The 26,117-nt window shown below is 42.3% G+C and overlaps 1 protein-coding gene across 1 annotated transcript in view; it reads right to left on the bottom strand.

The window, feature by feature from the left end:
• Positions 1-405: 405 nt before the first annotated feature.
• Positions 406-26,117, bottom strand: part of col4a6 (collagen, type IV, alpha 6) — a 113,710-nt gene continuing 87,998 nt past the window's right edge. The window contains 36 exon segments of the mRNA XM_051075577.1: positions 406-3,355; positions 3,497-3,611; positions 3,884-4,055; positions 4,140-4,331; positions 4,430-4,546; positions 5,048-5,200; positions 5,309-5,407; positions 5,504-5,665; positions 5,817-5,933; positions 6,043-6,162; positions 6,299-6,370; positions 6,493-6,600; positions 6,722-6,829; positions 7,650-7,724; positions 7,835-7,898; positions 7,982-8,163; positions 8,258-8,380; positions 8,506-8,649; positions 8,731-8,901; positions 11,982-12,140; positions 12,294-12,512; positions 12,609-12,716; positions 13,252-13,323; positions 17,098-17,281; positions 17,420-17,602; positions 17,700-17,857; positions 18,575-18,670; positions 20,747-20,791; positions 21,206-21,370; positions 21,469-21,570; positions 21,663-21,732; positions 22,458-22,511; positions 23,015-23,059; positions 23,198-23,260; positions 23,441-23,494; positions 24,213-24,305. Coding sequence (XP_050931534.1) covers positions 3,095-3,355; positions 3,497-3,611; positions 3,884-4,055; positions 4,140-4,331; positions 4,430-4,546; positions 5,048-5,200; positions 5,309-5,407; positions 5,504-5,665; positions 5,817-5,933; positions 6,043-6,162; positions 6,299-6,370; positions 6,493-6,600; positions 6,722-6,829; positions 7,650-7,724; positions 7,835-7,898; positions 7,982-8,163; positions 8,258-8,380; positions 8,506-8,649; positions 8,731-8,901; positions 11,982-12,140; positions 12,294-12,512; positions 12,609-12,716; positions 13,252-13,323; positions 17,098-17,281; positions 17,420-17,602; positions 17,700-17,857; positions 18,575-18,670; positions 20,747-20,791; positions 21,206-21,370; positions 21,469-21,570; positions 21,663-21,732; positions 22,458-22,511; positions 23,015-23,059; positions 23,198-23,260; positions 23,441-23,494; positions 24,213-24,305 — 4,425 coding nt within the window. The 3' untranslated portion in view covers positions 406-3,094.

Here is a 26,117-nt window from a genome sequence, read left to right as displayed (position 1 = left end):
CCCCACAGGCAGTTTGTTGACCTCATCTGAATGTTAAATCCTTAAGCAAACTCCAGGAAAATTGGGAAAATGAATTACAGTTTTTATTATTTCACAATTTTTGTGTTGTGATGCTAGTTTCGTGTATTTAGAGCAGCTGGAAACAAATATAAAAGGTATTTCTAACAACTTCCTGTTTCTTACTGTGGTTGGTTATTACTATAACTCGACTTTGTTAATGTTTTTGACCCTGTATAATGAAAAAGATGAAATAAAAATACTTATGGTCAAGTCAAAACTTAACCTTTTTATGGTGTTTATTATCTTATGTTTCAGGTTTTATTTTAAATGCTGATAATTCAAGTTTCTAAGACCTAATGAATTTTTATAGTGTATCTTGGCTGAAATGAGGCAATGCAAAAAAGCTTAAAGGTGTTAACGTCTTTAATTTATCACACATTATCTTTGCAATGTCTAAGAACACCTGAAAACACAGACTTTACCTTCGCCACTTCAATCCCACAAGAAAATCCTCCTTTCCTTCTCCAGACGGAGCTGAGACTTAATAATTCTGGATTTCTCTATTAGTTTTGAGACTTTATTTCAAAGTGTGTGGGCACAGAAATACACATGACAGTAACAGACATGTTATTACCATTTTTCTTCTTTTCGTTATAGATCCTCTTTGAGGAAAAACTGCTTTTCTTTTCTGTCACTCCAGGCACTTACAGTATGCTGCTTCAACTCTTGGTTTTGATTCATGGGAAAACAGATGATAAAAACTGTCATTACATCTGTTAAACCATCAGCTGTGAATATACTTTCCATATAAAAACATCCTAAAAGGCTTTTTTTTCATAATATTTAATATACACATCATTATCTTCCCATTCCCTCCCATCTCAGTAAATAAAACCAGGGGATAGTATCATGACTTAAGTAAAATAATTACAATCTAGATTACAAAACAACAAATGCAGACAAAAAAGAGGAAAATAAAATAAAACAGAAGAACTAAAATGTGACATAGGAATAAAATCAGGGCTACCAGCAGAGAGACAGAGCTATGTGCTAGACACAGTGGTCATAGTGGTTACAAGTCACCCAGTAGCTTTCACTGTCCGAGGATAACGTCACAGGAGGAGAAATGTGAGACTAAAAGTTAAAATGCAAACCAAAGTCAATGTAAAAAATGATCCGTTTTGAAGAGAGATAAGAAAATGAGTAGATTCTTCCTTTTTTTTTTTTATCCCAGGACAGTAAAAAGACACAGAGACTGAAAAAAATCAAAATAAAATAAGGAGCTAACAGCATTATAGACCTTTGCTCTAACATACTTTGCTGGGAAATAACAGTAAGCACTATGTACAGCAATAATTAACAATCTATCAGAGAGAGTGTGTGTGTGTGTTTTATTTCCTGTTGCAAACTTAATGTGAATAAAGGGTGATTAAAAAACACTAGTTTGGTCACAACATAACAGTGAAAGCATGTGAAAGTGGAGATATGCCCCTTTGTTTGACTTGACCATTGTTCTGACCCATATAAGTTCACATCAGTGCAATATATATATGAATGGGTGGCCTCAATCAAGTCAGAGCTGTTGCAGAGGTTCTCTTCCGGCAAATTTGAGGTTTGGCTTTTTATTGCATTTAGATAAATGATAACTTATTGATAAATGTTGCCTTTCAAGTCGACTGTCAGGGTATTGTAGCACCAGAGAATCACATCGTGAAAACGTATGAAGATCACAGGCGTGTGAAACGTGAAAAATGCATAGTAAAGTTAAAGGATTGTACTGGGAGTTTTGCATGTTTGTGCACATAACTCATCCATAGATTATATTGTTGCTGAGCATTTTTGCTTATAGAGCTCCAGAAAATGTTAGTAAACCTTGAGTTAAGGTTATTTTGTCAAAATAAAACTTTCACGCTCATCGAGTAAACAAAAAATCAATTTGTAGAGGACTGTAACTTTTTGAAATAAAAATCCATCAAAGTGAACACTGAGTTGTGTTTTTGTCAGTTATATTAAGGTCAGAAACAGGACTTGATCTAAAATCTCCTACTGGGAAGCTACAGTATCTAAGATTTTATAGGTGACACCTGAACGTGTCTTTGCTTCAGAAATAATAAGCAAATCTGAAAACTAGAAAATGTAAAATTACATTTTTTTGCCTTAAAAAAGTTGCAGTTACAAGATTACCTGATTTACACTATTGACTTTTAAATGTGTTAAATGTCAACTGAGTGACATTTAGTCAATTAGTCAATTAGTCACTCTGCAGCTTGATTTTCATACCCATAGTGAAATGAATGGCAGCCAATACACTGGAGCTTTTCATGCAAAACATGCAAAACCATCAGTACGGAGGATACAACTGTGGCGACAGCTTTTAACACAACATAATCTGTAAAATAACTGCAGTTACACTGGTTGTAGTTGGCAGTAAATACAAGATAAGAAAAGGTTTATGGTGTGTATGGTATGATGTGTGTTTGACCCAGGATCAGGTGAGGTTACTGTCTACTTCAGTAAAACCAGGTCAGAAAACAAAGCAAAAAAAGCTCTGTTTAAGACCTTAGATTCAACTTTCAGTCACACCAATATTAGACTTCACCCTCTGATCCTACTTTTCTGAAGCAGACGCCCGCCCTGATGTGTAGTGTATGCGGGGCAGTGCTATCCAAAGCGGGTGGCACTCTCCGAGGTAGCCGAGAATGATTCTCGCCAAAAACCGTTAATGAGAAAAACAGACACAAAATAAAAAACACAAAGGACATAAACAATAGCACCATTGTCAGTGATAATCTAGAGAAGAGCGCTCACACCGGAACCCTTCTCTTTCCATTTCCTCCCTCCAACACTTCTGTTTCTTTTAATAAGCAATTCATTCCTATAGGGGATACATAAAAAACACTCTGAAAACGGGCCGATGTTGCTCGACTCAATAGTGAAACCATCAGTGAAGCAGGAGAGGGGCTCATTTTCAGTCAGTCACATGTTCTTGTTTTATAGATTTTCTTTTTAAATCATCCATCATCAACACCACTTTTTTTTCCTTGAAGTGTTAGTATATCACCTCCTGCTGTTTTCCTCCCTCCACCTCCTCCTACTACAAGATCTTGCTGCAGACTTGGCAGCGGCTGACTTTGGAGCGCTCCTGGCCTCCCTTCAGGGTCTCCTGGTTCGGCGAATAGACGAACTCCTGGTTGAGATCCACGGTGGTGAGCCAGAAGCTGTACTTGTTGGCAAAGTAGTGGCAGGTGCCCTTGGCTCCGTTGCACTCGATGAACGGCGTCGCACGGAAATCCTCCAGGCAGGAGCCCGGAGACACCAGGGACTGACCGCCACCCTCTGCGCCGGCGGCCGTGTGCTGCAGTGGTGAGGGGAAGGAGAATTCATTTGGTATGTTAATCGCTGAGGGAGAAAATGTTTCTAACTTGCTTGTCAGGACTTCTGTACTCTCATATTTGGGAAGTGGTTTTTAGAGGCAGTGTTTTTTTTTTGGACCTACCATCAGGAAGGAGTATCCTATCCAGAGACTCCTCCAGCCGGGTGGACAGTTGGGGATATTCGTGTCCTGACTGTGGACTGCCACAGCTTGAGATGGAGCCTCACAAACTGAACACCTGGAGTGGACATTAAAACATACATTTATACAAATATCAAGTAAGAACTATAATATAAAGTGTTTACATTACTGTTGAGTTTAGTTTCTCTCTGTGTGGTATCTTGCTTGTGATTTTCTTGTGGTTCATTTGACTGTTTTTTTTTTCTTGTTCAGCGTTCTTTAGCGTCTTCATCCTCGTTACCGCTCACCATCTATCTATGTTTTGGTTTTGCGTGAACAACAACATGGCGGCAGCAACCCAGAATTCAGTGCGATTCCCGTTCTCTGTACCTGCTGATATAAGGTCGTATCTGCTCCTCGGCCACAGGCATCATGGGTATGGGTGCGGTTGTGGAGAGCCAGTAGGATTTGTCATTGCGGCTGGCGTAGTAGCAGACCTCGTTGGGGGAACAGTAGAGGAAGGGGATGGTGCTGAACCTCGGGAGGCATGACCCTGGCTGACCTGAGGAGACAAAGACACAGGTTACACACCTTTAAACAGCTTCACAGAAAACACATCATCGATAGAAAACCACTGTTTCCGTACCGAGGTCCTGGTTGTGTGCCTTCTCCTGCCCCTCCACGTACAGCAGGCTGTATCCGTCCCACAGCTTGGCCATGCCCTGAGGACACATGGGAGTCTGGGAGTTCTGGCTGTGCTTCACCAGAGTGTAGCCGATGCTGTAACTGCGGCCGACACCGCCGGGAATGCCGGGACGACCGGCTGCACCGGGAAGACCTGAGGGAGAGGAAACAAGAAAGTCATATTATAGCCGTGAGGCTATAACTTACAGATTTTTTCATGTTTTCTTTACCAATTTAATACCAACTACTGACCTTGTTCTCCGGTGGGTCCAGGGAAACCAGGAGGTCCGGGGTCACCGACAGGTCCAGGCAGACCAGGAGCTCCAGTCCTGCCCAATTTGCCCACAGACCCAGGACGACCTTTAGGACCTATGACACAAAGAATATACATGTGTTGGTGCATCACAGTATTTTGACCTTTTGGGGAAATACGCTCGTTCATTTTCTTGCCGAGGGTTAGCTGAGAAGATCTACATCACTCGCATATCTGAAGCAAGCACCTCAGCCTGTTAGCTTAGCATAAAGCTAAACAGGGCAACAGTTAGGCTGGTTCTGTTAAAAGGTAACAAAATCCACCTACTAGGATCTCTAAAGGTCATCAAGTAACACATTATATCTTGTGTGATTAATCTGTACGAAAACAGAAATGTATGTCTCAGAGACAGGTCTCTCTGTCGCAAGTCTTTATGCTGAGCTAGGCTAATCTTCTCAGCTTTGTGGCTAACATAGCGTCACGTGAGAGTGACATGAAAGTGGTTTCAACCGTCTCACTGAACTTTAAGCAAATGAGTATTTCCCAAACTCTTGACCTGTTCCTTTAAATACTGACAAAAAAATCATCCCTTCAACCTGGACTTCTTCACTACTCACCCGGACGTCCGGGGGTTCCAGGCTGACCGGATTCTCCAGGGGCACCAGAGGTTCCGAATTCACCGGGAAAACCAATGTCTCCGAAGGGTCGTGTGAAGTCTGATGGTTGTACTGGCAGGGTGACTCCAGGGAAACCCTTACGACCAGGCAACCCTGGAGAGGAGGGGGCGGAGGACAACACAGGATGAGTGTGTGACTTCAGATGTGAAGTAACATCCTGTACCATCCCAGTGAAGTTCTACTAGAGTAAAATCCTCCTACCTCGGAATCCCTTGGCTCCTTTGTTTCCATAGAAACCAGGGTCACCGGAGAAACCCTTCAGACCAGGACCTCCGCTGAAGCCAGTCTCACCTCGTGCTCCTGAGAAGGAAAAACACAATGTTTTATTTTGAGAAACAAAAACAAAGACACAGGCTGTATTTTTGGTTCACATTGTATTTTTGAGTTTGATCTCACCTTTGGCGCCGGGCACGCCGGGGCCTCCGGGACCTCCGGGGATTCCTGCTTCACCTTTCCTGCCGGGGGAGCCAGGGAAGCCCGGGAGCCCGGAATCACCTCGGTCTCCCTGCGCTGTGCCTGGACCAGGAGGCCCCGGTGGACCTGGAGGACCTTGGAAACCTGGAGTAGCAAGGAGATTATGGTGAGAAAAAAGGGAACAAAGGAAAGAAAAGGAAAAGAGGAAGAAAGGAGAGGAGAGGAGGTAAGAAAAAAAAGGGAAATTGGGTTAAGGGAAGAAGGAAAGGAAACTAGATTGAGGATCTGTATTTACCATACTCTCCATCCAGTCCAGGGAGGCCAGGGTCTCCCACAGGTCCAGGAACATCTGACCCCACACTCTGACCAGGAAGTCCGGGCAGACCAGGAAACCCTGGGAGTCCAGGACCGCCTGACACACACACAAAAATAAATCAGCAGATGTTATTTTCATATCATAATTTAAAAGTTTTATGTCCAATTAGCACTTTTAACCTCCCTCCCCTTGATGTCTTTCTCACCTGACTCTCCTCTCTCCCCCTTCCCTCCGGGGAAGCCTGGAGATCCTGGGTAGGAGACGCCTCTCTCTCCCTTCAACCCTGGAATACCAGGGGCACCTGGGAGACCTCCTCCACTGGCTCCTGGAAACAAACACCATAAAATATTCAGTTTGTCATTAAGATTAACTCATTTTTGCACTGATTTTTTTCAGGTTTTCTCTTTTCGTTTATTGTACTTTGTAGTGTTAGTTAGTGTAGTGTGTAATGAGGTCCTTGCCTGGAGTTCCAGGGATTCCTTTAGGTCCAGCAAGGCCATTGAGTCCATCTAAACCAGGGGATCCAGGCAAACCTGCAAGAACAGAACAGAGAGAGTGTGTTTATCTGCAGCCTCTGCTTCATTTCTTCCCTGTTGCGTTACGTCATCCCATTAGGATAGAGCGAGTCAGAGTGCATTAGTGGTTTCTCTTTTACCCTTAGAGCCAGGTCCTCCAGAACCTCCAGGCAGACCGGGAGACCCATCTGATCCTCTTCTTCCTGGGAAGCCCTGCAGACCCTTTGGCCCAGGGAAACCAGGGGAGCCTGTGGAGGGGATGAGATAAATATATTGACATCTGAGTATTGCACCCTAAAAAACATGTCAACTAGTCATGTTTTTTTTATTTTTTTGGTTGAAATTCATCTGAGGATCACTGTCTCTCACCCGTTATCCCGGGTCGTCCTGGTTCACCAGGAGCTCCCTTTGCTCCGGGAAAACCTGGACTTCCTGAAAAGCCGTTGTCACCGGGGGCGCCATCATTCCCACGACCACCTGAGGAGAGATAACACAGATACTTATGGGACAGATGTTTACCAGATGTTTTACAACTGCTGGGAAAATCAAAGGAGTTGGGAGATCACGTCTTTGCCAAAATCATCTTCAAACATTTTCATATGAAGCCAAAAACTGGAGACACTGTGATGAGTTACTCTCATTATTATCACCAGAAACCAACTGCTTATAAAACCTGGTAAAATAGAAACAAACAGAAAGTCTGGTAGAGCAGAGGATGTATTAAAGGCATCCACTGTAAAAACGGAATAAAGCCTGATCCATGACAACACATACAGTATGGAGGTAGGTCAACATAAAAGAAGTTAAAAACAAGACTCAAAATGACCTTCTGCTGGATGCCTTTTCATTTTTATACAAAAAGTAAACACAAAAGTGGTGGAATGTGAATTTTAGCGATCTTATCAGAAGTTAGAAGCAATTTAAACAAGCTGCTGTTGGTATTTCCAGAAGAAAAACAATTCTATTTAGATAAGGGGTGATTAATTCTGGTGAATCACTTGGAAGAAAACATGGAAGTCCTATTTAGATCGTGGGTAGTGATGCACTGTTGTGGCTGACATGAGTATTACAATAACACTTCAGAAATCCTGACAAAAAATCTTTTTCACCTCTCTAACTTTTGTCTACCTGTTGTCAAAGATGGAAAAAAATGAAAAATAATCTGGCAAACTTTCTCCCACACTTATTTGTGAATAAGTAGACAAAACAATTTACAGACTGAATCCCCAGATAGTTTTTTGTCTTTCAGGGCTTCCGTAGTGGTTGGTTTCCCATAACCAAGCATGGGGAGTCTTACCTGGGTAGCCTGAATCTCCCGGCAGGCCTTTATTCCCTGGAGCTCCAGGATAACCATAAGAATCTCCAGGTACACCTAAGGAACACAGTATTAAATTACTCATAAACAGATGTGAGGTCTACTGTGTAAGATTTATTGGAGGGACAGATGTGTTGAACGATGGTTTTCAGAGTGTGTGGCCTCACCTTTGCCACCAGGTCGACCAGCTTCTCCAGGATTACCAGGGAAACCAGGTGCGCCGTCATCGCCCTGAAAGAAGAACTTGAAGCTCACTGGCTGAACTTGCAGCGTGTTTTCATTTTTTTAACGTGTGTGTGGGTGTGTTTTCATACCCTCGCTCCAGACATGCCGGGGAATCCCATGATTCCAGCCTCTCCCTTCGGTCCGGGAAAGCCCGGAAGTCCAGGCTGCCCTGGGTACCCAGGCTGTCCCGGCTGTCCTTTACTCTGCTCAGCAAAACCAGGAAGTCCAGGCAGACCCTGACGACCGGGCAGGCCTGGCAGACCCTTGTCACCTGAAACCAGATTCAGAGTGGTGCAACATGGCGGGTTGGTTGTGGTCATCCTGTGATACTCCTGAAGGGATGATTAATTATGGATCAGTGTTACCTCTGGGTCCAGGGAAGCCGGGGAGGCCGCTGCCTCCAGGATATCCGGGGTCTCCTTTCTCCACAAATTGTTGTGGACCAGGGGTAGCGGGCAAGCCGGGAAGACCAGGGTATCCTCTCTCACCTACAAGGCAAAAACACATGGATGTCAGTGTGCCTCGACTGGTGCTGGTCTTTGTGTGTCCTGATCGAGTCCTGTGATCGCAGCCCGGGTGTCATCGCACTCATTCCTGTCCAGGACTCATTTACCTTTCTGTCCGGGGTATCCGGGCCCACCAGGACGTCCGTCTCTTCCAGGCCCACCAGGCAGTCCTTTTCCTCCAGGGAATCCTGGAGCACCAGGACGCCCTGGTTGTCCAGGGAAACCCATCAGCCCCGGGAAACCTCTCTCACCTGTGGAAAGACAGATTCCACGTGAGAGAGTTGTTCTCTATTATTTAGAGAAGTTAGAAACCAGCGAGATCCAGCCCTTACCCTTCGTTCCTGGTATTCCTGGGATTCCCTCTCTAGTTCCCGGTCCTGGAGGTCCGGGAGGCCCCCTTGGCCCTGGTAATCCTGGGGTGCCGGGCAGTCCTGGGGTTCCCTTCATGCCAGCAGGCCCAGGGAATCCTGGGTCTCCTCTGTCTCCCTTACGACCGGGGAAACCTGTGGGTGGACGGATGATGACGGAGCAGACGGAGAGAGATTTAGTCATGATCTACATTTAAAATGGAAATATGAGAGGTTGTGGGATGGACGTCTACATTATCCATCTAAAAAACATTATTAACGTTAAAATAAAACAATCTGAATATAAATATAACTTATTCAGATGCATATTACAAAAAGTAAAGTAATGACTGGTTAACAAAAATAAACTTACCTTTCTTTCTTACAATAAATCAACTTACCTCTGAAAAGTTTATTAATAAACATTAAGCAAAAGCAATTTAACAATTATTTCTATTCAGCACACACACAACTGCAAAAAGCAGACAACAATGTAAACACACATGTTCCATTACATTGTTTATTACCTTGGTTATGCTGCAATTGCACTTAGATTGGGGATGTTATTGAACATATACAAGCATTATGTGGCTGATTTCAGATACATATGCAGGGATTTTAGATACAAGATCAAATCTGTAATTATGTTCAATTTCATTCAAATATATGGAAGAAACTCAAGTGCAATTCCAGACTAAATTAGTGAAGTTCAACCGCCTACAGTTTGTTTGTCCTACAGGACAGCACACTAATCGCTACTCGTTGACATTCTTAAAAAGAAAACCCATTTTCAACACATCTGTTTTCACCATTTCAGTAATTTGCCACTAATCTAGGATGATGCAGGGATGTGCTGAAAATAAAAAGCCCTTTTAAGAGTGCAGGGAAAGCCTCTAGGCTCAATGCAGGAGCGCCAAAAACTCTGGCTGTCACACAAACCTGTTGCGATTAACACAATAAACACATCTGGCACAGATTAGATGCGGATCTCTAATTGAACTATGAGGGTTAGTTCTGGCTGCGAAAACAAAACCCAAACATCGGTGGTCGCATTTCTTGTTTCTGAATCTCTCAAAACTAAAAATGTCCATCTGAAGCCAACGCTGACAGAGTCTTTGAGTGGGGTGTGATCATTTCGTTTCCTTCCAGTACCATAGTTTTATGTGTTTTAAGAATGTTTCTGAAGCTTATTCTGAATTACACAATGATATGATGCAGCACTGTGATTTTAAGAGAGGTGATCTGTGGCTTTTGTTTGGCTCAAAAATATGAATTGTTTTGTAATGTAGCTGCAAGCAGGGACTATTATTAAAGCCCTTTCTTGCTGGTTTATTCAAAGAAGTGCAGATTTTAAGTCAGCAACTAAAAAGCATTGCATCTAAATGCCATATTGCTGCAAGATCAAACCTGGAGGATAAAATATAAGCAACTATTAACACCACAGGTGATTAAATGCACCAACAAAAAAGGGTTTTCAACATAGTTTCTGCTTGCAACTGGATAATCACACAATGATAATGACACACTGGCAGACAAAGATGACTAAGAGGTCACTCAGACTGCTGACTCATCTCAGATTTAAAGTGTGCATGAGATTAGCTCAAACAGATGGATGACTGGAAGGAAGAGTGTGTGTGATTTTTAGTTAACTGACAAAAAATATTCAAAATTACCTTTGATGACTTTGGAATTTTTGAACCTGGGTCTTATTTTCCCATGTTTTTGGGTGTACATGATTGATAGGGATAAAAATCTTTGGAATCAGTGCTGTATCGCTTCAATGTATACAGCACATGTCAAAGTACGTCCACTAAAGTGCTTGTTTTTATTATGAGTGACATTATGAATAGGATTCCTACAGAGAAAGACCTTTTTATTAAGGAGTGAGATCCTTTTTGTTTAACCAGAAAGAGCTGTTTTATCACTATGTCCAAAGCCACCATTGACAAAAAACAAGAATTTTACCCTGCATAACAGAGGACATAACACAAACAAACTAACAGACTGAGGCAGCATTATTCCAGCAGCTACAGGTAAAATTCATGTTTTTGTCAATGGAGTCTGGTAGTGATATATAGTGATGTTTCTGGTTAAACAAAACTCTTTAACAAAAAGGTCTGTCTCTATCTCTTACAATAACAATCTGAACCTGTGGCAAAAACAAGCACTTTAGTGGACGTACTTTGAGGTGTGAAAATGGATTACATTTCAGCAGCTTTTTCGTGGTTGCCAGGTACAAGGTTCTTCCCGTTAAGGCCCAGGTTAAAAGATCTCAGTAATCTTTTGACTATATTTGAATTTAAACAAGGACAGAACGACACACTGGTAGATTTCTTCACTTGTTTCACACCCCAACACTGACTCCAAGATTGACTGAATTATGGAGATGGACATTTGTTTTGCTGCACAGATGACAAATAGTAGGCAGAGAGTTTGAGGGAGGGAGCGGTTAAAAGCGCTTGGTTTAATGCATGAATAGCAGGAGGATGGAGGGATGGAAGCAAAGGATGAAGCAAATGGCAGAATGGATGGATGGATGGATGGATGATGGATGATGGATGGGGGAGGGAGTGTCTCACCTTGGCAGCCTATAACGAATGACCCAACACCAAGAACAAAAAAGATGGAGGGAAAAGAGGATGGATGGAGATGGAGATGACGATGATGGTGTGTAGGAAGAAGGGGAAGACCGGAGGAGGAAAGACAGGACAAAGAGAAATACAAAAAAAGAGAAGATGGAGAGAAATACAAAGAAAAAAAGACAGGGATGAACAAACACTGGTAAAAAGTGAAGGGATGAGTGGTGAAAGTACGGAGGCCCTGGGTGGCAAGAGAGAAAAAAAATCTGGTAATCTATTTTTTAAGTCTGACTTAAATTGTTTTATTGAGTGATATTTCTTTTTTGTTAAAAAATGAAATAACTTTATGAAAATTATCCTGGCAAAACCATTTTTTCACAAGTCATAAACACATGAGAGGAAAGCAATTTAGATCAGATTCAGAAAATGGTTTACCAGAATTTTGTTTTCTCACTTGCCTCTCAGGGCCTCCGTATAAGAGACATCAGCCAAGACTGAACTAAATAATATTTTTTCCTCTTCTATTATAAACAAAGCTACAAATTACTCTATGTAGACATACATATGATCTCACAAATATGGAGCATGGAGTCTAAACTTTCTAAAATCCTACAAAATTAAACAGAGGTCTGGTGAGCCTGAATCTTGTTCCCTCACCTGGTGATCCACTCAGTCCCTTGTTGCCGGGAGGTCCAGGCCGACCGGGAATGCCACCGGTCGGCTCACCTGGAGGTCCAGGAGGGCCAGGGAAACCAGGAAGACCGTCAACTCCGCGCTCTCCCTTTAGTCCAGGAGCGCCGGAACGTCCATCAGTACCTGACAGACGGAAAAAGAGAAAAACGTTACCTCAATTTCTACTTTTATTTCGACTTATACTGTACCACAACTACTTCTGCTACCACCACAACAACTAATACAGCTATTTATACTTAGAATCGAACAATGTGAGTTTCTGTGTCTCAGACCCACCAGGCAATCCAGGTCCTCCTGGTGTCCCAGGCTGACCCTTGTCTCCAGGAAGTCCCGGTAAACCGTTCCGTCCTGGAGCACCAGGTGTGGCTCCCAGTACCTCTCCAGGCTGGCCTTTGGCTCCAGGAAGCCCTGGAACACCATCCTTCCCCCTGGCTCCATCAAAACTCTGTCCTGGGATACCTGGAACTCCAGGCTCTCCTCTGGGACCGGGGAAACCTGCAAGACGAAGGGGTGGTTAAGGAACTACTTTTTTATTATTGTTTGATTTCATTTTTTCCAACATTAGCTTATTAAAGAAACTGTCAGTTTTACCTTGTGGTCCAGGTTGACCTCCAAAACCAGGGTCTCCTCTTTCTCCTTTTGAGCCATCCAACCCTGGACGTCCAGGGCTTCCTGGAAAACCTGGCTCACCTTTAAGGCCTGATGGGTGCAGAAAGGTATGACTATCATTCCTTTTGCTATGATGACATTAATAAATCTGTATTTTTTCTACATGTAGCAGATTAATGTCTGATTTGTTCTGTCATACATTAACTGAACCAATGAGTGAATTCTGTTCATTAACACTTTTGTATTTGTTGGTGTAAAAACTCTCTAGTGCACAGGAAGTGATGTGTTTGCTTTTTGTGGTTTGTTTATATGAAATAGAAGAAGAACTGCATAGTTGGTGAGAGGAGTGACAGCTTGCGAGCACGATAAAAAGAATGACACCTCTAGACTACTGAATTCCATCAGTATTTTCAGTAATTATCTGAAATGATTGGGTGACTGAAAAATGTTTTCATGGTTTCAGAGGTTTACACAACTGTTAACACACAAACAACAAAATTTCTACCACTTAAAAAAAGATCTTGCATTGGCTAAAAAAGAAAATCAAATCAAATATCAGAATATATATTTAAGAAATGTATTTAATCACATTTAATATGTGGAAAAAACCTCTGCTGAACTTTACCTGGTCGTCCAGGTACACCGGGGTAACCGGGGTCTCCAGCCTCACCAGGTATGGTGCAAGGTAGCACTTGGCCTAATAGCAGTCACATACAGGTTAGCAAACACACTTTATACACTTAAATACACATATACAGTGAACACAGTGAACACACAATTGTAATGTTAACTACCTATAACTAAACACCTCCCGAACTGGCCCAAATAAAATTTACAAACACTTTTATACTGTATTTTATACGACCTATAAACAGATGGCATTAACAAAATGAAGTTTTGTTTATCTAATATGAGTTTGAGCATGTTAAATGCCACTGTCGGTGTTTAAAATTATTATTTCGGCCAGGTCTGACACACATATAAAAAGAGAACAGTGCTATTCCTAACAAAAACTCACTAAATGCCTACTACTACTACACATGATAAATACAGCATATCCTTTGGCCTGGTGCATGTTTACTATATTAAACACAAAATTCTGTAGCTCATATCATCATTTCTGAGCAATCAGACATAAATGAATGTCTTTCGCATTTGTTGATTGTCTGTCGCCTCCATTCACTCCATTACAGCTCTCAAATAAAAGAGTTTTATTCAGGTTAATCTGAGTTCAATCATGAGAATTACTGTGTTGTGTTGTAGGTTGAATGTCGTTAGTAGCAAGTTCATCATCATATTAGGGCAGTTCAATAATTAGGAGATGATGGACCAAGCTAAAACATTAGAAAGCTGTAGTAAACTCAATTGTTTGGGGATCAGTTCTATTATTTCCACTCTTCCCCCTCCACACCTCCCTCTCCAACCCTCACTGGTTAAAAGCACTTAGCAGAGACAGGGCTTGAAAACATGCGCCAGGTTTCAGCAGCTTTGATTGGAGGAAGAGGAGAGCGCGAACAACTGCAGCTGTCCAAAATGACTGGACGGAGTAACGTTGCATGTCTCAAGGTGTGGTGGGCGTTGCTCTGAAGTACCAGACAAAACCTGAAACTCGACCACCAATCATCGACTGACTCGGGCCTGAATGGAATCCCTGAGACGCAGGGAGCGAGAGAGGCTTCCATCGGCCTCCGTCGTGAACAAATGATTGACGGTGAGCCAGCTGTTTGCCAAGACTACATTTCCCAGAATCACTTGCTTTGATGAGGTAAGCTATGACAGATCTGTGCTCAAAGTGTTGGTACCACTTTCTAACAACACACTAAGGATTTTACTGCATAATGGATAAGTTCTAAGTGACTAATGAGAACACATTCTTGGTTGCCAATATGATTCTTCTCAACCTGGCAACCCAAAAGTTCTGATTAATGGCAATTAAGTTGTTGGATAATACTCCAAAGCCCTCAAAAGGTGACTTTATTAGACAGTGGTACAAAAATGTCCATGATTTGGCTGCAAAAACTCTCTTTCTTCTTTTCCTCTCCCCTTGTGTTCACAATGCAAACAGACCCTGTCATGGCTGCTACAGATGTTTTTAATGATCATCATCAACTGGGTTTCTACATTGTCCACTACTGTTGCAATTTCACCTCTATTAATGATGATGAATGGGAGGTTTATTCAAAGCACAAAAACTGTCTCTTAGAAAGTTTATTTTAGGAACAGCTTTGCAACAGTTGGATCAGTCTCGGCTCTGTTCACTATTACTGAGGTCCCTGCTATTTTTTATGGGTATTTAGGGACTGTTTTGACCTGAGGATTGTTTACATTATGCACTTAAAACTTGCCATGTTTGTGAGCTCTGACCTTTTACATTGTGAACACATTCTAAGACAATATGCAGTGATATTTGATTAACTGAAAGCTCCGTCTGGCTCTGTTTAATTCCATCTAACATTGTCATTTCCTGTTCTGCAAGTGAACATGAGTAAATCCTTCCACTAGCTGCTTTTGTAAGGGACTGAGCTTTACTCAAGCTATAGCTGAGTGAATGAATCCACCAGTGGCTGGGCTGCCTGAAGCCACAGCTACAGATTCTGTCCCCGGCTCGTTACTCTGTCTGGTGGATGAAAAAGTTAGTTACCCACCCGTTCCCTCTCCGACGTCATTAACCCCTTCACAGCTGTTTTCACCTGGACAGATACACATGCACAAGGAAGGTCACAGAGATGGAGGGATGGATGGATAGAAAGAGACAGAGAGAGAGAGAGAGACAGAGAGAGAGAGGTAGAAGATGGCAGCATACAAAGCCAGTCAGGGTCATTTGCATGCGCCAATAAAGCAAATTAAATTGTTTTTCATCAAACAGATATCAGCAAATCAGCAATCAGTTCCATTCAATTAATTCAAGGCTCATTCAGTTAAGGCAAAGGCATATTAAAATGCTTGCTTCAATGTAAAAGAGATTATTCCTCTCAACAAGAGGAGAGAGTGAGAGGGAGAGACGTCAGCTAATAGACGGTGAACGCTGTTAAATTACAGCTAAACATTTTACCAAACTGACTCTGTTGATCTCTCCTCAGCTCCTCTCAGCTCCTGTGAGTGACAATAACCTTCATATTAAAAGCAAAATCAATCAGTTGTTTAGCACTAGCATCATGGTATGAGAGCACACATTCATACTGAGGATGAGTGGCCAGTTGCCGCCGAAGACTTTGTGTCATTTAGTCTCAAGAGAGGAGGAGCTGAATAACATCTCTTTAGTTTTGTCTTTTTTTTATTTGTTTCTCCAGATACATTTCTGTTATTTTATATTATCACTGCCATTATTTTCACTGAAAAATCTGAGTAAGTTTATCCAATCTGTTTTCATCCAAATCTAGCCTAAGCATTCTTAATAAACTAAAAAAACTACTTTTGAACTTTCACTTTAAAGGGGCTATAGAGAGGTGACAGAACTAGAACCAAAACATTGCCATTGCTTTCCACTGTTGGAGTCAGCTCTTGGTGAGTAAAGGAATAAAGTTTGATGCCGACCTTGCAATGTTTTTTCTGGACTGGAAAGTACAACAGCTGTTAATGTTAACATTGGCTAATTAGCGATAGCAAATGCTTACAGATAGCTCCTTTAACAAGCCAAAATGTTGTAAAACAACACTCTATGTACACTCTATATTCTCTAGGATAAACAAGAACAAAATGTAAAAAAAAAAAACAACCTCTTAATCAAACTATGACAAATGTGAAGACGTGGGGTAATCTAAAAAATCACCGTAATTTTCTTTTAAAAGACAAAACCAATACAGCTTTTTAGAAGAATTCACTGCTTTGTGAATCATAATTTTCCACCTCCTCTGAGACTAAAGAAGCACAGTAGCTGTTGAGCAATCAGCATTAAAATCTCTTATTGTGCGTCGACCAGTCAACTAATGAAGCAGTTTATGGATTATAGATTATTGGCTGCAGAAGAAGTGTATAAGCACATTAATGGAGACCATTAATTGTGTAGTTAACAGTATGCAGCTGTTGCAGCCGAGGCATGAAGGGCAGGAAGCTGCTTTGGTAGAGAAAAATCTAACAAGAGCCGGGCTGTCCCTTCTGGTCCTGGAGAGCTTGGTTGCTTCAGCAAGGGCAGATGAACCAGGAGCTGTTTGTCCACTAGAAACTTCTTCTAATGGTTTAGGGTGTTAGGATGAGGTTACTATGGTAACTACAGTACACAGAGGATGGGCAGTGATGGGATGACATGGATGTATGGCCAGACTTTCACCCTGTGGGGAGAGTATGGCATGACATCCATGCACACACACGCACACATAACACACACACGCACACATAACACACACACACACACACACTTTCCGTGCTACTCTCACACTCACTGACACGGACACTCACCACATCGAACACACCCAACACTTCCTCTCTCTCTTTCTTTCTTCTGCTTCTGTTGTACCTCTCCGTCATCACTTACCTCTCGGTCCGGGTAAACCTGGTTGCCCTGGCAACCCAGGTATACCAGGCTCTCCGGGCAGTCCGCGAAAGCCAGGGGTTCCAACATACCCGATGCCGGGCTCGCCAGGGCCGCCGGGACGACCCTTACCCCCTGGATACCCTGGGAAACCTTTCTCTCCAACTGTGCCGAAGCCAGCGTCACCCTGCGGAGGGGAGGAGGGAAGGGGAGGAATAAGTGTATTATTCAAAACCCTTATTAAGATACGTTCCTCTACGAACTTACTCAAACTTCAGATGAAAACTTTTAGATTGATATCGATATTGTGTATGTCAGTACTTACTGGGGGACCAGGGGTTCCAGGGAAGCCAGGCAGTCCATCTCTGCCAGGTTTTCCAGTTTCACCTGTAGGTCCTCTGGGCCCGGGAGCTCCGAGCTCACCTTTCACCCCCAAACCCAGGTTGGGGTAATAAGATGCCCCCTTCTCTCCCTTGCGACCATAAAAACCTGTTTCACCAGGACGACCCTAGTGGGGGACAGATTTTTGTTTGTGACAAACACATATATACATACATACATACACTTTCAGTCTTTACTATAACACAGACTCAACATTTACTTACAGGAGGTCCCTGAATTCCATTAAAGCCAGGTGAACCGGGATCACCTTGTTCACCCTTTCGTCCAGGGAAGCCGGAGCTGCCGGTGGCTCCGGGGGATCCGGGTAGCCCAGGCAACCCTGGGGTGCCTCCTCCCAGGCAGGCACAGTCACCAGGATCACCTGGAGGACAGAGGAAACAGGACAAGAGAGAAGAAAGAAGGACAAGAGGAAGATGAAAACAAAGCGTTAACAAGGGAAGAAGTGGTGAAAGGAGGGATGAGGAAAGACTGTCTTCTGTGGAAACACTGCATCAGACTTTAAAAGGAAAGCAACATGGATGGGTGAAGCAATAAACTGGACCCCAAAAAAAAAGAGAGAGAGAATATATTGAGTGATGTCGTCTGCAAACAAATTATAGCTGACACTTTTGTTTATACTGCCTTAATATATATTACGATTGATGACTGTTCCTCTGTTTTTTTTACTGTGCACTTTGTAAAATTCAATAAAGTTAATTTAAAAATCAGAACGAAGAGGTAGATGGTAATTATAAAAGAAGACATTCAAGGAGTGACAGAAAAAACATGACTAAACACTAACCCCTGAAAAAAAATCAGACCCTAATTGTAAGATGTCGTGGCTTTTTTGACAAGAAATTGCACTCTAAAGAGGGTTTTGCAGGACAGGTGAGGTAATAATAAACTGAAACAATGTACAAAATGTAAATGAAAAAATGTGGGAATGTCTGTGAGAATACACTGTCAGGAAAAGGGGCCAACTTAAGGAATAGAAGTTTTCATATATATTAGATGTTAAACGATTTCTTGCAGATATGGATTTTATCAGAGAACTTTGATATTTAATTTATATTCAGTCAGAGTGTGTGTGTTTGGGTACCTCTGATGCCTTTGTATCCTGTGTTACCCGGTGCTCCTCTGGGACCGGGCTGCCCCGGCTCTCCGGGGTAGCTGGTGGTTTGATCAGTGGGAGAACCTGTGAGTGTACACACACACACACACACACAAATAAAGTTAGAGGTTGAAATGAAAAATCAGTCACAAACTTACCTCAAACAATATAGAAATTTTGTAGTTTTTAGATTTCACACTGTTTGATCTTAAGCTAAACTGCACTGACCGATGTCAGATGCAAACTAGATGGATACCTGTAATGTTCCTGCCTTAGAAGAACTTATTTTTTCATTTATTTACTTCATTTTTTCTCTCAAATGTTTATATAATAAAAAACAGGAATCATTCGAATCAGCACAGTGCAGCCACAGCTTGGTGTCACAGTGTGAAATCAGGGTTAGTTTGCTCTGTTCGGTTCATCAGATTTGATAGAAGATTTCAGCTGCAAGATGACAGACGCTCATTTTTAAAATAAAGCATTGAATTGTTTATATCATAGTCAAATATAAAACAGCTTTGTATTTAGCATGAATTCAGTGATTTTACATCGACTGTAGTGGCTAAGAGCTACTTGCCACAAAGCAGCATGCATAGCGTGTTGCAGTTTGGCACCTACACAAACAAAGGAAATAAAATGCTCACCAAACACATTCATCTCACTGTTTTAATCCTTTGAGGAAGCACACGTGTCATCGGCATAGAGGTTCATCTGAAACCTTTTTGGTGGAGAGAATTTAAGGACAAAGGTCCACTTACTAAGCTTTTGTTGCTACTGTATCTGTGGCCCTGTTCACACCCAGCATTAAATGCGTCTCAGGTGATCCATATACCTCTACAGTAAAATAAAATCTTAAAATCTTAAAAATACAAGGGATATGTGGTGGTCAGTGTTGATACAGTGGCAGGCCGCCACAAATAAACCAATGCATGGGAAACACTGCAAAGAGTAAAAGTACTTTGGGTTCATCATGAAACTGTCATGGACGTCAGGTGAGTAGGTGGTCCTGTAGTGTGGCCCGGGACGCATTTGTGTTTACATTCCTAAAAGATTGTGGCCATGCCAGACCACCTCCAAATGTGGTCTGGCAGTTATCAGATCTCGAATGCGTCATCAATGCCTCTCGGGTGTATTGGCACCTGTATTCGGAGCTGTCCACCTGTGATTGGATGAGATGCATGTCAGCACCAGGTCTGAACAGGGCCTCAGACCATATCCGGAGGTTGTCTGGGATGCCATATGGTCACAATCTCTTGCAGTGTGTTCAAAGCCACATTGAAGGACCGCCTACTCAACTGACGCCGTCTGTGCAAGGGGCTTCGTCAGTTATGTCTGAAAACTTCAGAGAGCCCATGAAGATATGCCCAAAATGTGCCAAAGAAAAGACCTAGTCCGATCCTGAAGAGGCATGTTGATGCCAGGTGTGAACAGGGGTCACTTGATAACTTGATAACAAGTAATCATTAACAGGAGAGAGACAATAATCCTTATTTTGGTCTGAGGATGACGAATCATTAGTAAGTAAACCTCTGAGCTCAGATTCTCATCACCAAATTCATCCATACATGTAGGAAGTTAGTTTGTTTCAGCCTGATAATTGCGGCTGCTAGAGGGTTCATGCAGCAAAACACTTTAAATAGTGTCACAGATATTAAACATCTTTAATTTGTTCCCTACAAACTGAAAGAACGTGTATGACAATTCTCATTGTTGTCATCACTTTCTTTCAGTTTGTACCCCAATTCTTTCTCTTCCTTCGTTTCATGTGTTTGTGCCAAAAAAATTAATAATGAAAAAAACAAAACAAAACAAAAAACATCCCTGTTGCAAACACTGCTGCCAAGCATTAACGTCCATGTAAAATCAGTGAATTCTGTTCACAGCAGGCGACACTTTGTGGCCAAAGATGAGAGAAGAAGCTTGGAGTAGAGAGACCCTCCCATCCAAGTCTGAAGCTTGTTAAGAGCCTGCGCTCTCCTCAGCTATACTTACCACCGCACCCTGCACAGAGTACAGCGTGGAAGAAAAAAAAGCACTTTGGCAGTTAGATACTGCCGGCTGAAAGTTGAGTTTGTTGTTCTGAATGTCGCTTTGGCAGGCTGAATATTGTCATGGCGATCATAGCAATATGGCTGCCTAGGATACCTGTATTCGACTGACCTTTGGGACTGACAGGGTAGATGACGCAGGGATCAACGGCCAAGCCTTGGAGGACAGTAAAGTCAGTCAGCCATTAGATTTTAAAGTTTCTATCTTGACTTACTTGACTCTTACCGATGACCTGGTCTGAAAAATTACAAAATCCATTTTCCTACTGCAAATTATTTTATGCCAACCGTAGCTCAGCGCCAGACCGATGCTGTACCACCATCTGCAAGTGGCTTATTGTTGCATTATTTTACCTATAAAAATAATAATGAACTTTACTTTTAGTTCCTTCATATAAGGAAGGCAGCTAAAGGTTTATCACCAAAAACCAAAAATACAGAAGACAGCTCAAACAACAGTTAATATTCAAAACACCCAGTTCTCATCCCTCAGAGAAGCCACGTCAATCCTCATCACGAACGCCTGTGAAGGACCAGAGAGCTTTTGTTAGGTGATTCTGCAGGAACATACTAGAAGGGCCTGGAGGTCCAGGGGGGCCAATGGGTCCGGGGAGTCCAGGGGATCCTGGGATTCCTTCGATGCCGTAGCTTGGCGCTCCCGGGTTACCCTTCTCTCCCTTTGGGCCTGGGGTGCCGGGAAAACCTGGGGTGCCTGGGCGACCTCCAAAGATGGGATCTAGTCAGGGGAGATGATTGACAGATATATTAAATTCATATGAATTAATACTGTTTTTCAGCGGTTATTGTGTAATGTGTGTAACTGATGACACTTGCCCAACACTGATCCTGGTGGGCCTGGTGTTCCTGGGAACCCTGGAGGTCCCTGGTCTCCTGGAGCACCAGGCAGGCCACTCTGACCTGGATCACCTGTTACTCCTGCAGCCAATCAAAGAAAAGAAGCTTAACAAAAATTCAAAAGGTTAACAAAACTAAAAGGTTATTAGGTCACAAATAAATCTGTGTGTTACCTTGAACAGTGGGGCCGTTGCCACTGGTGTAAGCAGGAGGTCCTGGTAGTCCAGGTTCTCCCTGGTCTCCCTAAACAGACACACATCCAGTTCAGGACAAAATATCACATGAGGGAAATAATAACGGAAAGGTTTTGAAATTATTTAAGTCTGACTTGTCACTAATCAACATGTTATACATAAGAAAGACGAACCATAAACATCCCAACAGTATAGTGTCAGCTTCCCATAATTTAAAAAACACTGGCACCATCTGGTGGTGACAGAGTGTTATTGCAAGAAACCACATAAACTGCTGCAAACACATGCTACAAGCTCATTCTAAGCAGGTTTTGAGTGCGTATCTGAGGATGTACACACTGGAGAAGTGACAAAATTAAGTATATTCAAAACAGTTATTATGCCGTACTGAAACAAACCCTGATTTTTGTGTAGTTGTCACAGTGCTACAAACAAAGAAATTTGAGAGCCTGATGGTGAAACAGCTCCAGGAACACCTCAGAAAACAAACTTAAGCATACATTTGTCAGAGAGAAGCCGCTGGTATGTATTTTTTCTATATGGTTAAATTTTTTGCTAAATTTGATGAATAAAACTGGTTGTTTCAGAGCCTTATCCAAAGGAGGACATAATTAATACCATTTCTTTCTTTATTTCTTTCAAAACAAGAAAGTGAAGACTTATGTCAGGGAGGCAAATAGTTTTGCTCAAGGGCCAGATTTGGCTGTTACTTGCCTAACACTGCTCTACAATAACATGAGTACATGAAAACATAGGCACACACGCTCCTTTTACCTTGGGTCCTATGTATCCTGGTTGCCCGGGGAAACCTGGATTACCTCTGAATCCCTGTGTCAGGAAAAAACAACAAAATTAATTTGAATTTATTGTGCAGATGACTGGAGTTGTTCAACGTACGCAACTACACTGCAAGGAACCTCTGGAGTATTACCATGCATGTGCAAAGTTATACTTCTATTTCATTACATTTCTGAGGGTAATATTAAAGTTTTTACTCCATTACTTTTATCAGGCAGCTACAGTTACTACCATTATTGCAGGTTACATTTGAAATATGTGATAAATTCAGATAATATAAATTATTACAACTGGTATTACTGTGTAAAAATCAAATATATACTTATAATTGAATACTATACAGGTTACAGGTATTGATAATGTATATGTTCTGAATGGAGACAATGTTGACTTTGAGTATATTCTTTTGTTATTTTTCAATGATTTCTGCATTAGTAAAATATTAAATGTAGGACCTTTACAATATTTTACAGTAAAATAATTGTTAGTACTTGCTCTTGTATTTATTGTAGTGACAGTACTACAAAGTCTACCTGTTGTCCTGGATTGCCAGGGGGGCCGTTAAAACCTGGAGGACCCTGTTTGGTGGAAGAGATCAGAGACATGTTTAACTACAGAGGAAGACAATTCCACAGTCAGATAATTTTACAATGTAAGAGGAACAACAGTAGTTATAAGGAATCTCCAGGATAATACAGTCAGCTGTTGGATCTTACTCTTGCTCCGGGGTATCCAGGAATGCCCTTTTCTCCATATTCACCACGATAGCCGAAAGGTCCCTGGAATTAAGAGAAAAAATAATTAGTAAAAGTTGAGTGTTTTTTAAGCCAGAATTTCTCTGATTGATCTCTCTGCTGTTTTAACAAAGTTTGCTGGTTTGTATCACCAACACTTCTAATTGCTTGTTCAGAAATAACACTGGAGGTTAATATTTCTGGAGAAAAAACAGAAACACTTACAGGTGGTCCGGGATTGCCGGGGAATCCTCTGACTCCCTTTGGGCCAGGTTCTCCCTATGACCGAGACAGAGAGAGAACAAAGGGGAACAAAAATCAAACACATGTATCTGGATTTTTTTTGTTTTGTTTTATAGTGTTCTTGCAGTCTTTATATCAAAACTTACCTTTGTATGTATAATTTCACTATAACAATCTGAGAGAACCATCCATTTCTCTCTGAAGTGAACCTGATCTTGAGCTTGATATTTGCTTAACGCTTTTATCTGTACCATCCGAGAGGGCTTGAATTGACGGCAACTGGACTTGTCTCAAGGTACTTGAAGACATTTCACCTCTCATCCAGGAGATTTCAAGTCCAGAACTGAAGACGCTTCTTGGATGACAAGTGAAACATCTTCAAGTACAGCCAAGTCCAGCTGCCCTGGATTCAACCCTTCTTGGATAACCAGAACCTGGCTGACTAGAATCTTGAGTGTTTGCAGCCCGTAGTCAACATTTCATCAACCTAACATTTATGTTGGACAATTTAGGCCAGTTACTCCCCCTTATTGATGCAGTACATTCTCAACCACTTAAAAAAATTGTCAATTGTAAAACCAAGTAGATGTGATTTCCACCAATATGAGTCTCGTGAAACCACTGGCAGGCTCTGGCAAACAAGTTTAGCTGATGTTGGACACTCTAAAATCTTGTCCGTCTTTGACACGTTGTTGGCCGCCCTGCTCGGCATTTAAAATCTCGACCATGAGAAGAGCTGTGTTTTCCAACAAACCTGCATTCCTTTGTCTCCTTTGGGAAAACCCACAAACTCCACAACGCCATTGATCATTGGCTGGCCGGGGTCACCGGGCAAGCCCACGTCGCCCTGGATGCCGTAACCAAGGAAGAGAGAGCTGTTTAAACGGCAACGGCAGCGGCCAGTTGGCGAAGGCAGAACAAGGCGGAGGGGAAAGGTGTTGGGGACAACGACAGAGTTTTGGGGGGATTTGGGGACGACGGGAGGGGACTGTTGGCTGGAGGACAGACCCTGCAGAGGAGGCTATAGTCTGCAGAGTGAGGAGGGGAGCGAGGAGTTCTTGAGGTGATGAAGAGAGGCTTTGTCGTTGGAATTAAGTTCAACACTTTCAGCAGAGTTCAAGAATCTCCGGAGGAACAAATCATCTGATCGGTTGACTTACAGCTCAAATAGAGGAGCTGTTTCCTGTGCAGCTCTGCATGTAGAATGTGCCAGGAATAAAAGATGCTGGGCTGCTCCATCTGAGAGTCAGGACCAACCTCTCCTCCACCTCTCCTTAAGTTCCTCCACCTCCTTCGGCTCCTCACTCTCCTACACCAACATGTCCTCCCTTCCATGGCTGTAAAGTTTGCAGCAATCACTGCTCCTCTTCCTCTTTTAACCTTTAGTTTATGACAACTTGCTTCCTGCTGTGTTGCCTTTTTACCACTTTTATAATTAAACCCCACCACATCCATGTGTGTGTCTGTGTGTTGTACGTAGGAAGCGCTACAACCTCAGCTCCTACCCTTTCTTGCCATGTTACCTTATCTCCTTTGTAGATAGTGAGAGTTTGTTCGCTTCTTAGCGACCCGTCGCCGGGAGTACCACTGGGTCCGGGAAGACCCACGTCACCCTGAAGTCCGGAATACACACAACACACCGTTAGCCAATCAGGAGGGGGCCAGGAGAAGGGGGAGAGGAGGAGGAGGAGAGATGGGGAGAGGAAGGAAAAGTGAGAAGGCAAAGAGGAGAAAAAATGAGAGAGAGGAAATGACAAAAGAAGAAGAAAACATATATGAAAGGGAAAAGAAAAACTGAGTAAAGAGCAGATAAGTAGATAGAAAGAGATAAGCTACATGGCCAAAAGTGTGAGGACAATTGAAAATTACATTCATACGATTGGTGAACATCAAAGACCACTACATGGCTGTTGAAAGCTCTGGAAAAGTCTTGGTAGTGGACTTTGAGTGAAGTTTTTGGCAAACAGCTGCCTCTAAGGCCAAAAATTTAACTTTCACACTCAAAATAAGACAATTAACATGGAGATACAATTAAAAAACAAATAAATAAAAAGAGAAAAGAACAAAGAATGCAAAGATTGAAAACATAACGGTAGATTAACAGTGTAAGGAGAGGAGGAAGAGAGAGAGAAGAAGAAGAAGAAAGAGGTGAGGAAAACTTTATCTTGAGTCTCTTGTTGATTTGTTTTAAGAACTTTCAAGCCCTTAATTTTCCTGGGGCTAAAAGAGTAAAATTAATGCTGCACAGTTTTACATTTTCGACAGGCTAACAGTAAATCTAACTGTTTCCACGCTCAGTTCAACCTCTGGATCTGTCTGAGTTCAGTGTTCCAAGGTTTGGTTGAGTCCCAAAGTGCATGCAGTGTGTGAGGAGGATGGCTGTTAGTACTCATGTGGTGTTTGTTCAAATGAGATGAGATGAGTGGGTTGGTTGGTTGGTTGGTTGGTTGGGTGAGTGGATGAGGAGGTGAGGGAGTCAAGGAGCAGGCAAATAAATCCCAGAGTTCACCACCAAATGATGCCCAAATGTGATTAAAAAAGGAAAATAGTGCAACAGAGGAAGTAGGAGCAAGTGATTCCAGCAACCAGTTACAGTCCACAGATCGTCCTCCGGAGTGACAGCTCAGAAATTTGACATTTTAAGATCTATTTTCTTGAT

This window comes from Lates calcarifer, linkage group LG14 (genome assembly GCF_001640805.2).
Source record: "Lates calcarifer isolate ASB-BC8 linkage group LG14, TLL_Latcal_v3, whole genome shotgun sequence".
Taxonomy (NCBI): Eukaryota; Metazoa; Chordata; class Actinopteri; family Centropomidae; genus Lates; species Lates calcarifer.
This window is presented reverse-complemented; position numbering and strand designations above follow the sequence as displayed.